This window comes from Telopea speciosissima, chromosome 6 (genome assembly GCF_018873765.1).
Source record: "Telopea speciosissima isolate NSW1024214 ecotype Mountain lineage chromosome 6, Tspe_v1, whole genome shotgun sequence".
In the NCBI taxonomy this organism is placed as follows: domain Eukaryota; kingdom Viridiplantae; phylum Streptophyta; class Magnoliopsida; order Proteales; family Proteaceae; genus Telopea; species Telopea speciosissima.
In genome coordinates, this window is record NC_057921.1 from 59,767,010 (window position 1) to 59,781,917 (window position 14,908).

Here is a 14,908-nt window from a genome sequence, read left to right on the forward strand (position 1 = left end):
TCTGAGGAAAAATGAATAGAAATGTCTGTATCATTGCTATAACCGAAAAGTAACCCATATCCCTCACTTTCATTTTCATCCAGTTACATGTCTTATGTTCAAGACATACAGAGATCACAAATCCATCATCAAAGATCTTTCAAAGACTCTTCAAGTTCCAGCTCCATGTGGTCAATGATATCACCATGTTTCTATTTAAATGAAGTTGGCAGCGGTGAAACAAGCATAGACAGAATGACTATCCACCACGGCTGCAGATCAAGACCAAAACCATGCACCTGTGCATCTGTTTCTTACCAACACTCTAGCTTTCTACAAGCAGGGTTCTCCACTATACAAATCAAGCATTTATTTCTGAATTGCACAGATGTTCCCTGTGGCAGCTTCTTCTGCTCCAGAAAATACTTGAACAACTAGCTTTCACAAGTCTAGTTCCTTCCATTTTAACTTCCTCGACTGATGTGCCTTGTGTGTCAGCAGAAGATTCCTCTCTTGTTTCTCCTTCCTGGGGTTCCAGAGATGGGCATGGACAATCGTCGCATGTGCACAAAGGAATTGCAACAGATGGGAATGGACTACAGGAGACAGGGCATAGAAGATCTGAAGAGATTGAGGCAACACGATTCTTGCGTATCTCAGGTCTCCAGGCTGATGTAGGCATGTCTGGATCACATCGGTGTAGCATGCATGGGGTACAGAGGCCAAGAGAAAGATGTACTTTGAGCTCCTTCGCTGGGGAATCAGGCAATTTGACAAAAGATATTATGCCATGTCTACACAGTGGACATGGAATGGATCCTGGTGGACCAACCATTTCAGAAGGGATGTTGCTGGTTGAGCAGAGATAGAGTGCACACCTAACGCAGAGCTCATGTCCACAACCTGAAAAAAAAACACGCCCCCAAAAAAAAAAAAGATAATGATCATGACAACGGTACTATATCCTGTTCAGTCAACATGAGTTATGTCATGTTTCAGAACCAGAAATTCATTTAAAGACATCGAATGTTATCAGAATACCAAGAATTAAAAAACAGGAGTTACAAGGGACATCAGGAAAGCTCAGGAAAGATTTGCCAACATCACCCTACATCATTTAAAAAAAAAAAAAAAAAGATCCTTGTATCGGGCTCCAAAGAGAACCCACCCAAGGAGAGAGAGATCTTCTAATAACTTTAGGCTTCAGCTATTTTTATTTTCTTTTCTTTTTGTTGTTGAATAGTGTGAGGGGTTGACTTTTTATCCTCTAGGAATTTGATTTTTTATCTATTTTTATTGGATTCAAATAGGGGGTGTTTTGCTTATTTATGAATAATATTTTAAGTATAAATAAGTGCTTGTCCTGGTTTCTTGCATACATAAGTATCTGTACTGGTTTCGAGCCAGGCTTTCCCAAGTTTCAATGGGCGTAAGTGTCGAAACTTGCGAAATTACCAACATCTCAGTTGAAACCAGTCGAAACTGGTCGAAATCATGCATTTTTTTCAAGTACCTGGCCAACTCGTCTCAGAAACCTGCAAAACCGAGATATCTTTATCCAAACCTGTGGTTTCGACCGAGATTTAGTTCCATGGTGCTGGGTTCTGGTTTGGACCTCTTTCTTCCAGCAGGATTTTGAGCAGGGATTTTGCAGGTATGGTCGCCCAGATGTATTTAACCTAACCGTCAAGTTGGTAAGAGAATGGGGAAGGTACGAGAGAGATCAATGTCTCTCTTGCTGATCCCAGATTCACGCCCAGAACAGGGTATACGTGAGGACAAAACTTAGAAGAAAGAGAAGAGAGTCAGCAATGACAAGAAATAAGAAAAGTAATGGAAAGAGGGAGCTGAGCTTACCAGAAGGAGGGAAGGGAAGTAAGAATAACATCAAGGAGAAAGTGTATCGCACCTGAGCAAAGGAAATCTGGAGGAGGAATAGAAAAAAGGAAGAAGAAGCCACCGACACAGCCACGCCACAGTACAGTAACCACCAACGACTCAAAACTCTTAATTCAATATTTTCTTCAATATGTTTCCTTTGTAGGTTACATGTATTTAAACAAATAAAAACTCTGACAGAAAATAGAAACTAATCTTATCAAGGAAACTGAATCAAATCTCCCATTCTCCTACACATAGCTAACTCCTACCAAAAGAGAATGCAATTACAAAGATATCTCCAAGTAGCTAATTAACCCCTGTCCAAAATCTCAGGTTGGGCCGGTTCCGTTTGGCATTGTGTTTCCAAACCTAGCCGTGTCGGTCCAACCCTGCTTCCACTACTGCATCACAAACCCTTTGGTGTATTTTTACATTTGCTACGACGAAAGCCAATATCCGTGCTTTCCAATATTAAAGCGCTGTATTCATCAATTTATATAAAAAAAACCAAAAAATAAAAATAAAAATGGAGGGCTTGAAGCATATAGATTGAGGGAGCAATATCATATCGGCCGAGTTAATTCAGGATCAGCCCGGACTGATCCAGCTAATACCACAAGTCTCGCTGATTATCCCCTCATGAATCGGCAAATATCAGCAAGGGCAGATCCAATCCCAAGCTCTGATCCCTAAATCCTTGGCTTGGAGAGCTAAAAAGAAATTTGTGGGCTGGAGAAGAAAAGGTTCCACCTAGTCAATGGAATGAAGGTAGTGAAAGTGAATTGGAGGGCTTAGGTTGATAGATATGAAATCTATGATCAAGGCAATGTCATGGAAATGGCTTTGGCACTTACACTATGAGCAAGAAGCTTTCTTGAGAAAGATTAGAAGCATTGGGTTTGCCACGGTAATTAGGACCAAAGAGGAACCATGAGCTCCTAGAAAGTGTTTAGAGAAACCAGCCTTCTTGGTGAGGTTGCCAAGGAGATGATGAAAACATGGGAGATGAATGGTATGAGAGGGGAGTGAAATTTGGGTGAATTACACCAAAGACAAACTGACTTGTCCATTACAGAACCACCTATCAACCAAACTTTTTCAGATGAGGGATCAAAGAATCATTTGCACCCTCTTTTCAAGAGACTTAAAAGGAAATGAAACAATCTATGTCTTCAAGTATGGGAGGAGCGATGTAGATCAAAACATGAAGAAAAAGAGGCTAAAACACTGTTCATGTGAATCATTTGATCCAAAGCTGGGAGAATTCCTTTGGCTGGTTTGGTTGATTTCACAAACTTTCTAATTCTGCCTCTTGTTTCTATTTTGGATTTGTGGGTTTTCTTGGGACTAAATCAACCTAATTTAGTCTTACATTAAGGAGAGTTCCATCTAAGGTGCACTAAAGGATGGCCCAAGAGGGTTTTGGAAGGAGGTCTGAAAAGCTGAAAGGTGTTTTTTCAGAGAATCTTTTGCAACTCCTATCCAAACACAAGAAATTGATTGGGTGATGACTCAAAACGTTAAGGATATTTTCATATCAAAATTGACCATCTCATCTAGAGATCAGTGTTTAGAAAGTGTTTAGAGAAACCAGCCTTCTTGGTGAGGTTGCCAAGGAGATGATGAAAATGTGGGAGATGGATGGTGTGAGAGGGGAGTGAAATTTGGATGAATTACACCAAAGACAAACTGACTTGTCCATTACAGAACCACCTATCAACCAAACTTTTTCAAATGAGGGATCAAAGAATCATTTGCTCCCTCTTTTCAAGACTTGAAAGGAAATGAAACAGTCTATGTCTTCAAGTATGGAAGGAGAGTTCCGTCTAAGGTGCACTAAAGGCCAAGGGCCCAAGAGGGTTTTGGAAGGAGAGCTGAAAAGCTGAACGGTGTTTTTTCAGAGAAAACTTTGGCAACTCCTACCCAACACTAGAAGTTGATTGGGGATGACTCAAAACGTTAAGGATATCTTCATATCATAATTGACTATCTCATCCAGAGATCAGTGTTGCATCCTATGGGAGAGAGTCTGCAATTTGTTGGGGGGAATGTGATCAGATAAATCCAAGGATCAAGGGGAATAGATACATGCTTAGAGATTTTCAGAGGTAACCTAATCCCTACCCTAAACAGACCAAATCTAGATGCTCTAACCTATTCTGCATCGCGAACCCTTGGGAATCTGAATTCAGGGATAGCCCAAATAGTGGAGGTCATTGTGTTGAGATAGCAACCATAATATGGAGAAACCTAGACCATTTTTATGGTTATATTCCAGTAAGTCACATTAAACCACCATCAGCTCAGGGAAATCTTCTATAGATTACATTCTTCTTCTAAATTTTTTGTTGCTGGTCCACTAATTCGTAATTGGTTGCTTCTTCTTCTCTGTTTATCTTTTGACTGCTATACATTCCAAGATTTTGATTTAACAAGGGCAATAGCTTCATTTTTTCATTCTTGATCATCAGACATACAATTTGGTGAGACAACCTCAGTTGCTCAGACTTCAAATTTAACTTGTTACAAAATTCTATTCCAAATGATAGAGATGAGGAAATCTAAACAGTACCCCAACCTTGTTTTTTTCCCCCTTTTGTTTTTTTGGTCAATCGCCTGAATGGTCTCCCTTGAATTACCAGCATAATACAATGACCACATATTACCATCCCTACAGATGTTGTTTAGATATGTTAAGTAGCGTTTTTCAAGCTTGTGAAGTGTCATTTTAGGAATGTGACTATAACTAAATTAGCAATCACTGCGGTAGGCAAGAAAGGGCAACCTTGAGAAAAGGAAATAACTAACAAATATATTGCAAGAAATGCATAGGAAAAGAAAGAAATGGACCTTCAGCAGCTACGCTACATGCTCGCTCCAGGCAGACAGCACAAGTATCATTGTCATCAGATGTAATTACTGAAGATTGCAATCCACATTCTCTGCAGAGAAGCATCATGAGCTAACCACAATTGAGGAATTCTCATAAAGCTGTCTTTTAAACGCTCGACAATGTACAAAGTTCCTTCAAATTTGCTTCTAAAACAACAGGGGTCTTGGTATATAGACTACCATCATCCAATATCTTCAAGAGTGAATAAATGTTGGGTTGTAATAGAAAACTGAAGAAACCTTTTAATTTAATAAATAATTCTTGTGAAGTATAGAATACAAAATAAACAAAATATTACTGGCACGTCATAGCATGATTGTTATGATTAATTTGCAAGTAACTAATTATGAGATTATATATCAACTAGCAAATTTAGCACACATGGTTTTACCGCAAAAGATCTACGATGGAAAATGTTCCAACTTCCAAGTATTAACTGATTCCTCAGCCAAACAACAGCACTGTAGACCCTTGGATTATTAAAGTGTTATACGGTACAAAAACCGAGTTCTAAGAAATCCTAACCTGAATAATTAGAATCATTTTGTGACAACTGGAAAAATTACATATATAATGTTGAATTTCCATTTCACTTTTCATAGCAGATCCTAAATAGTTAAACTGAATTAGTGATATTATACAAGATCACTCACAAAACTAAGCAACAAGGCCAACTAGTTGTGTTACAGGGAAAATCTTTGGTATCAAACAGAGCAGAGACTTTAGACAGAAGGACATGAGATTGAATTCTCACAGCATACTTTTGGAGTTAGAGTCTTGATGCAGTTTACAAGAAAAGTATGGCATACTGAGAATCAAAACATGCATGAATTACTAACACCTCCTCTCAAAGAACAAAGCACTAACAGCTCAGGACATGGTTTTTAGAGGTTGATGCATCACACCCATGGCATTTTTAAGGTAATACTGCTATTTATAGTCAGTATCAGAGTAAGTAGGATAAGTTTACATTTTTACTTGAAGAATAGTATTTTTTTTTAATGGTGACAAATTGATGGGTATCTAGTAACCTATGGCTGATAGGTTCAGAAATCCAGAAGAAAATCAGAATCGCAATCAAGTAAAAAAACAGATTTTTAGGAGAAATTTAATATCAGAAAATCAAAGAATCAGTGATTTGATACCCTGATAATGGGTAGCTTTGGGCCCACCCAAGTAATAAAAGGTTCAACAATTAAAGGTCATGGCATTTTTGCAATTTCTGTAGTAGTTTAGGAAAGAGCAAAAGACTCCGTGGCAGAATGGTAATTAATTCCAATGGAGAAGACCAATCTGGTCTTTGAATATTGAACAAAGTTAACACTTTGTAAAATAAGGGAATTTTAAGTAATTGAAGTGGATTGGCGAATAAAATAAAAGGGCACCAGATATATAAGGGCTTTTATGTAAATGGCTAAATGCACTATAGTGTCCATAATTATAATTTAGACAAGTTTAAGGTCTTCTTCTACCTCTCGATATCAAGAGGCTCACCACTCACGGTAGAACTCAAAAACAGAAATTGAACTGCAGCCTTGAAATCCTAATCATAATGATCTGTAACTCAACCAATGGGGTCGCATAGACTTAATGGGCTGATTCAAACCTGGAACCGTGAACTGTCGTTTAGATAAGAATGGAGAGGTTCAACCGGGACTGGTCCAACATAATCACAAAACAGGGCAGGTTGGGAAGATGCAACAGTAGGGAGAATTGTATGGACCAGGAATCATGGTTTGAATCTTTTTGGGAGGGGAATGATCTCCCACTGTTTCAGTTCTATTGGACTTAGAACCAAGGAGGAAAGAAGCAAGGTGATACAGAAAATCAAAGAAAGAAATAATCTGTCCAAGGATGGACTACATGCATCTATTTAAAGATTTGTACACAAGAAACCAAACCTATTCAAACTCCATAACTGAAATTTCAAACTCTACTGAATTCTAAATTACGACAACTAAAAGAAAATAATATATATCCTACAACTCTATCAACTTGAATTAAATAAATGAAAAGAAATTTCAAAAACAACCCCTACTTAATCCAGCATGTAACTGCATTATTCAGAATGGACTCAAATACTGGTTCAAAGTCAGAATATGAGAGGAGAGTAACTTCTCAAAGTTTGACTCAGATCTGAAAAAATGGTCCAATCCAACTAAGGGTAGGATTCTAGAAAAGGGTTTCAGAACAGCAATCAATATCAGCAAATTCAGAGATCTTAAACTAGCAATAACAATGATCTGAATTGGCAGATAAGTGGTGGTCTGAAATTATAATGGCAATCAGTAATCAAAACTTGAAATCAGAATAAAAATTGAAGGTAAAAATCCAACTGAGATAATGATTACTGGAAATCAATGTAAAAACTGGATTTTGAATACTGATTCTGAAACAGGACCTAACAATGAGTGACTGAGTTTAAATCTGAAATTTAAGAACAAAAAACAAAGCCAAGTACCCCACCAGCCTACCTAGACATCCCACAAAGGCTGTCAGTACATCTCACAGCAAACCTATTCTGAATCTCACAGAACATCGAAGGCAAAATCCAATTCCATCCATCAATAAATCGTGCGGGAGGCTGTAATGCCTTACATTTATTTATAACTTGAACAATGGACCGTTTAGACTTAACAAGGAAAGGTCTAGGCCAATCCTAAGCTGTGAAGGAAAAACACAGAGTAAACTAAACTTAGGAAGCTCCCTCTTGGGCAACAACAATAGGAGTGACCTGGACTGACTAGGACTCAACTTAAATGAACAGAGTAAACTAAACTTAGGAAACTCGCTCTTGGGCAACTACAATAGGAGTGACCTGGACTGACTAGGACTCTACTTAAAAGATTTCAAACAAACCTGGAATTTATAACAAGTATTCCGGCCTTAACAGGAAACATAATAAGAATAAAATACTGAAAAATAAAGTCCTAATCTATACCCCAGGATTTGGGTGAACCACCCGGACTGAAACACAATTCAGTTCTGAATCAGAAAAAACTCATTCAAACCAGAACCGCAAGGATTTTTTGGTCTGGTTCTTCTCATGGAAACAAATCTCGGTCAAAACTGGTGAGACAACTTGATTTCGCAGCTGACCAAGACGAAACCCTAGGGGAGATTTTAAAATACCAAATTTAGACTGGTTTCGACCAGTTTCAACCAAAAAATATCAAATTTCGACCAATTTCAACCTACCCCGTTTCGTTAGTTTCGACCAATTTTGACCAGCCCATCACATGTCGAGTTTTATCCAAAAAATGTCAGGATTCAACCAGTTTTGACCAAATTTCGGTTTCTAGCTGGTCGAAACCTAGGTCGGCACCAAATTCTTTATCCTTGGTTCTTCCCCTGCGTTTGTACTTGATAGAGTACCGCTGAGTTTTTTTATTTTTTTTAGATGACAAGTTCTATATGTTTCGAAAGTTCCAGGAATAAGCTCACATGGACTTTGTGTTTTCATAGGAGTTAAATCATTTCTTCCATTACAAGATTGTAACGAATTTTCTCATTTCTCTTTTATATACATAGAAAATCTTCTGAAACCTTGTGAAAATCAATAAAGAGAGTGATAGAATGAGAATACCTTGCTATATTAAGAACACTCATGAGAGGCAGAGAAAGATAATTAGATGGAGGAAATGTTGGTACTATCAACTGAGAATTGGGTGTCAAAAGTGGTTCAAGTAAATGACGACTCCATATCTTCGCAACATCCAGTGGCAGCCACCTGATAGAAAACACAAAGTCTTGTTAAGGATGGTACATTTACAAGAAGAGAAGAGGTCAAATATGCAGCTTAAGACTACCCACTAGAAGTACATTTGGTCTAAGACATGTTACCCGTTGCAGTTCAATGTCAACCGGCTAGCACCTCTTGAAAGAAGGATCTGACAGAAAGGAAACACAGGACAAATAATTGTTTCCAAATTCAGGAGAGAAGATTGGGTCCAGAATAGTACTAGCGTGAAAAGTAATTCTCACCTGACAGCATTTTAGGTTTCCTCCACAAGCAGCATAGTGCAAAGGAGTGCTTCCAGCTCCTACAAAGAATTCAACGCAATGAGATAACGAAGAAAATCAACCAACAAAGGTGAAATTCAATCAGAAACAACAGAATACCTATCAAATCCATTGATGTTCCATAGTGAAATGTTACAGCTGAGACATTTGCATTAATGTCAAGTAGCAGCTGTACACAATCCGAATATCCATTCAGGGCAGCCATATGAAGAGCAGTTATACCACCGTCTGCAGCCTTGTTCACAAACTTGGATAGTGCACTGCATTCAACATATATAACTGGTCAAAATGATATTGTAGGAGACAATGAAAAAAGAAAGAACAGAGAATTAGGTTTTATAGCAATCAGTATCTCTACAAAAGGACACAAAAACAAGCTTATTGTGGCAGATTACGAGACAAACAAAACGAAATTCAAGAAAGGTCACCCAGCCTTTGTGAAGAGTTTTGCATCAGAAGCATATGTTTATGAGTTAGACTATGAAAGAATGACGAGAAACAGATTGGAAACAAACCACATACGGTTGGTCGTATTTGGTCCTCAATTTTGAACCATCCCCCCTGTCGCCATTGGCCTGAGCACTGATAACTTCATAGGGAACGCTAGGGATGAAATCCGCCACAAGGAGTCTTATACATCTAACATGCCCATTTACAGCTGCAAAGTGCAGTGCTGTCCGCCCGCTGAGGTAGTCTGCTCTAGTAACCTGAATAAATAAATAGTAATACAAAAATTAAGTTAAATGATTTGGTGGGGGACAAAAAAGGAGGAATTCATCACAAGTAGATTGGCAAGGTGACTAAGACAGGAAGGACTAAAACAAAAGAAGACGACTCACATTGCTTCTGAACAGCAGAAGTGTCTGTGCAACTTCCCAGTGCCCATACCGGCAAGCCTGCATCAAAGCCGTCTTTGATACCCCAAAAAGAAGAAGAACAAAACCACTCGGTGATTAGATCCAATAAGGATGAATCGATTAGCTGCGCAATTGAACTATAATTTGATATCACCCTTTGAATTATAATGTGATTAAGATAAGAATCACATAGGGTTTGGCAAATCAACGATCAGAGAAATAAATCAATCCGAAATAGCGGCAGTGACCGTATGCTCGGAAGATCACAAATTAAATAAAATAAAACATAACCAGAGAAGTAGACTAAGAAAAAAAAAAAAAAAAACCACAAGATACCTGGCCGCAGTAATTCCTGGAGTTGACGTCGGCACCATTCTCGAGCAACAAAGCAACAATCTTGAGAAATAGTATAGCAAATGAATGGATGATAAGTGAGACATAAAAGCAGATATACATGGACAGCAAAGCAAGAGATCCAACGGTAAAGAGATCAGAACTCGAGAAAGAAGAGAAAGTAGTGAGTAAAGTTACCTCGTTGTGGCCTTTAGCAGCAGCGAAGTGGAGAGGAGAGTTAAGGCCGCCGAAGGTGGAGTACTTGGCGAGGCAAGGGTTGAACTCCAGCAGCATCTTTGCTTCCACCAAATCCCCATCCCTCGCTGCCGACACCAATCTCTCCCCTGACGCTGAGCATCCAAACGAATTCCCCATTCTCTTCTCGTCTCCTCTGTTACAGTAATCTCTTCTTCCTCTACCTCTACTTCTCCCCCCCCCCTTCTTCTTTCTCCTCTACTTAAGCAGTCATTTCACGAGCGCGCACGCAGACAAAGCTAGCTACCGAAAGGTCGAAACAGACTTCACTAAAACAGAAGGGGAGGAAGGGGGAAAGGCCAAAAAGAAGGAAAAGAGAGAGAGAGAGAGAGTGGCAGAGGACGCGTGAGCTCTCTCACTGTTACAAGGAATCCAAAAGGGAAACCCAAAAAGAGGACAAAAGAAAAAAAGGGCAATACATATAAACATGCAAGGATTTTCTCTTTTCTTGAATCAGGAAAAGAGAGACACAGAATTGGGGGAGAGGAGATCTGACGTGGCGAATAGTGGGATTACCCGTGCAACCATTTCCTGGTATTGGAGTCAGTTTCTCTCTGGTCGGTAATAAGTTGTTATCGTTCACTTCCAGTGTTTCTGTTCTTTTTTCTGTTAATCTTCAGAGTTGCAGGAAAAAATCAAAGAGAAAAGCCGTAAAAGTCGAAAACATAAAACGATATAAAGAAGGGGACGGGAACAGAATTGGGAGAGCGGCAGTTCAGCTTTTAAGTTTGAATCTTTTTTGTTTCATTGAGAGATACTCTCACTGATTTGAGTTCTCGTTTCCCTGTGGCTCTCCTCTCCCTTCATTCACTTCTTCAGACCTTTTTCCTTGAATCCTTCACTTCCACGGTTTCCATTTGGTACTTTAAGTAGGGACCATGATCGGTCATTGTAGCTTTTGTTTCAATATTGAAATTACAAAATTGCCCTTTCATCCCCAATTTTGATAGTACATTGAATCCGGGAATGCCTCCATACCTTTGCCCCTCTCCTGCAGTCTCTCTATTGCGTGTTTGGATAAATAGAATTTTCTCTATTATTATTTTCCCGTATGAATAAGGAAATCTTTCAGTTTCTTCTTTTTGGCTCCGTTTGGACCCTGTGGGTCACGTCTCCTCCAACTATTTCCACATTTTCGCTTTACTTTTTGCCTAACCGAGGGCACATAATTGTGGATCCGGCTCCTCAATTCCAAACCAAAAAATACAAATTAGAAAACAGTCAATTGGAGAAGAAAAGTTAAGCTCAAACTCGTTTCTTATTGGGAAATTTATTTTCTCTAGTGTCGTGCACTGCATCACAATGTTTTTTTTTAAATGGAAGGCAGTGGCAACAAACCTGAGAAGATGAAAATCCTTATTATTGACTCCCTTAATAAAATGATGGACAAGATAACGCTAATCGATCGTGTGCCTTTACACCAACGTGGTAATAAATAAATATGTACACGGAAGCATTAGTTTGGATGTGATTTTTTTTTTAATTGATGATTAGACGTTCTTTTCATGTACAAAGGCATTGATTTGTGTCTAAGCCCACACTAATCACTTGACTTGTAATCATTCTTTTTCCCTATAAAGAAAGAAGTATGTCATGTAAATGGATTGGATTCGGCTCGGATAGTGCTATATCCGAATCCACATCCAATTAACTTTCGGACAGATTCAGATAGTGCTAAACGGATTCAGATCAGATGTTTTATCTATTTACATATAAATATAGCTTTTCGGCTAGCTATAGCCTATTTGTATCCGCATCCGTTTAGCTTTCGAATGGATTCAAAAAATACTAAATGGATACGGACATGAATACACAAACAAATTTCAACTATTCATTTATACCCCTAATCATAATACTGATTAAACATATCTCCCCTCCTCTTTTTTCATAAACACTCCCTTTGTTTTGGCCTAAATTTTTAGGAGAAAAGGAAAATGGTTCAAATGAGTCAGGCCACTTACCTGATTGACATTGGATTAGGATGGCTTTAATTAATGGGCTCGCCACTATTCCCCAATGTGACTTGATTAAATAATAGATAGCTCGGATCACATTGTTTTTGTCTCACTTCATGCCTTAATATAAAAGAGCTCTTTTTTTGCTTTTTCAGGTAAAAAGTACCTAATGTAGAATTAGTGCGCTAATATACTACTTTCCCTCATTTTCGGCAAATGTGCCTAATGATAATGAGGAGTCGCTTAGTTTCTATTGGTTTCTGTAAGTTTCAAAATCTTCACTTTCCTAACCAAAGGTCTGAAATGGCCGCAAGTAAAAGGAAAATAGTATATGTTTAAAGGAAGAATATTCTCTGTGCCGTAGCGGAGGTTACGCCCAGATACATGGGCTTGTCACTCAGGAGGCAGGGTGGTCATTGCGCTCACCCCCATGTGTCTGGGCACAACCTGCGTTGTGACACAGAGAACAATGCCCCATGTTTAAAAATAGAAAACAAAAAGAGTTTGTTCGAGAATGTGACTCCTACACCCAAACATAGGCCCCCATGAAGGTAGAATTCGACCCCTCTTGATGCTTCAGCATGCGCCCCCATTAGCCCTCCACACTAACGCAGAAGCCATTTTCCCAAAGAGAAAACTCTCCCCCCTTCAAAATAGACCATGTTACCTTGCAAGATGACCTTCAACATCAATTACACCGTGTCTTTCAGTGACAACATGATGAAACTTACAATCCACAATATATAAGATTAAGGACAAAGTTTTCCTCTACCCACAGAGGATGGTTCACCCCCCATCCTAGGGTTCACAAACCCCTCATGGGGTTTTGATATGTTCCAAAATACCCTTCCAATACCCATTCTCGATCTCTCCAACCTCCCTTTCACTGTGGGTGGAGGGAAACTCAATCCTAAGATTAAAGCCCAAAACAAATTTAACATTAATTTAGAAACAATTTTTATTTTTTATTAATAATTTATCCAATAATATTTATTATATTTTTTTTGGCACGTATTACAATAGTGGACACTGACATGGATTTAGTGGGGAGATACCTAAAATATTGTCAAATTTAGATACAACTGTATACCGATGGTGCAAGTGCATGGTGCATGGGTAGTGACCACTCAGTCTTAAACCAAATCGAACCAAATATGATATGGTTCTATGTATGGTACAATCATTGGTTCATTAATTATCATGGTTCAACTTTCTTTGAAAACCCTTTTTTATCCTTATTTTAAATAATTTTTTGAAATAAAATAAGAGTAATCGAAAGAAAGTTACAAAATTTTAATTCACCACTTTGGTGGCAACAAAAAATTTAGGGAATTGAGAGAAATCTTCTTTATTATAATAACAAGAAGTTAAGAAAACGAGTCACATTTCAGTTAATCAGTCTACATCATTTTACATTAGAAATTTGAGAGGAGGGGGATCACAATGATCCAATGAAAGAATCCATTAATATGGGCGGCTATGCCAAAAAACACAAGAAAAAAAAACAGATAAGGAATGGAGAACAAGGAGGAAATTACAAGAATGGAGTACCTTAAAAGTCAAAGATGTTGCGTTTATAAGAGAAAATCTGATATCAATGGTGATGGTGGTCTCACTCTCACCAAAATCATTAATTTGTAAAATAATAATAAGAAGATACACAGAGGGTACCACGTTCCTTCACCGGCCAATGAGAGTGGTTACGTGATTTACGTAAACTGCATTCACAAAACAAATGCTTTTAAAATCAGGCACGTTCGTTTCGGTGTCATAAAGAGTTTGAACGTTCTCATAAAAAAAATAAAGACTGAAGTATAACTCTGGTTCACTACTTTAGAGTTTAGACCAGATTCAAGACTTTATAGTTTATAGTATTGTAATGATAAGTGGAGAAACAATATATCTTTGAAATTTAATATATGCATAGATGATGATGATTTGAACAACATGTCTAGTGGGATTTGATAATTAATTGAAGGAAAAAAGAATGTTATCTAGTCACGTGGATGGCGTGTTTTCTGTGCTCAGATCAGAAAAACACAAAAAGATCATTCAACCCCCCGTGAAATCAAAAATCTTTTTCAACCAATTGCCTTTGTGCACATTCTCATTGGCCTCTATGTTGATGCAAAGGCTACACAACCTATTAGCGTTCTCTTGACCCTTAACTTAAATTGCTCATTTGGCAATTAGACCATGTGTTTAGTTATTTTACAATCAAGGTTTAAAAACCAGAATCAAGATTCAGATTGTTCCAGCCAATTCCGATCCAATTCAGATAAAAAACCAATTGGAATCAGCCAAAATAGGCCCCAACCCTAGTTTCTGTGCAAGGATTAGATGAGCTGGATTGGCCAGGATTGAGATCGGCCAATCCTTGGCTAATCTGATACCAATTCTTGAAACTCCCTACAATGGGCATATAATGGTAATGCCTACTCTCAAACTCTATACACAGCAGTATTTTTCATCTTTGGATTCCTATCAAACTTATAACAAGAAAAGGGAGAAAGAACACCACCCGATCGCGCCAGACACAATGCCCCTGCCCTTGGATACAAGGGCACAAGAAATGACTACCACACACCTAGTCATTTCCAAGGTTCTAGGAGGGTACAATGGTTACATTTCCTGGGTTTTAAGAAGGTACAACGGTCATTTTACGCACCCCTATGTCAAAGACTCTTGGCAGCATTGCACTGCACGACCAATTGATGTTCTTTTTCCCACAA

General features: G+C 38.4%; 1 protein-coding gene across 2 annotated transcripts; it reads right to left on the reverse strand.

Annotated features, from left to right (window-relative positions):
- Positions 1 to 10,446, reverse strand: LOC122664580 (E3 ubiquitin-protein ligase XBAT33-like). Of its 2 annotated transcripts, XM_043860457.1 has the most exons (11): positions 10,416 to 10,446; positions 10,165 to 10,385; positions 9,970 to 10,029; positions 9,616 to 9,687; positions 9,299 to 9,483; positions 8,876 to 9,036; positions 8,738 to 8,796; positions 8,597 to 8,643; positions 8,340 to 8,483; positions 4,711 to 4,802; positions 1 to 882 (listed from the first exon to the last, which is right to left on the reverse strand). In XM_043860457.1, the coding sequence occupies exons 2-11, from the start codon at positions 10,339 to 10,341 to the stop codon at positions 341 to 343; spliced, it is 1,539 nt and encodes a 512-aa protein (XP_043716392.1). In that variant the 5' UTR covers positions 10,342 to 10,385; positions 10,416 to 10,446; the 3' UTR covers positions 1 to 340. The 2 variants fall into 2 exon arrangements, with proteins under 2 accessions (XP_043716392.1, XP_043716393.1); XM_043860458.1 differs by lacking the exon at positions 10,416 to 10,446 and having other exon boundaries at positions 9,616 to 9,672; positions 10,165 to 10,397.
- Positions 10,447 to 14,908: the final 4,462 nt, after the last annotated feature.

Coding starts and splice junctions, on each gene's coding strand:
- LOC122664580 (XM_043860457.1), bottom strand. CDS start 10,341: ATGGGGAATTCGTTTGGATGCTCAGCGTCAGGGGAGAGATTGGTGTCG. Junction 10,030..10,164: donor CTGCTAAAGGCCACAACGAG/GTAACTTTACTC, acceptor CTATTTCTCAAG/ATTGTTGCTTTGTTGCTCGA. Junction 883..4,710: donor ATGTAGCGTAGCTGCTGAAG/GTCCATTTCTTT, acceptor TTTTTTTTTCAG/GTTGTGGACATGAGCTCTGC.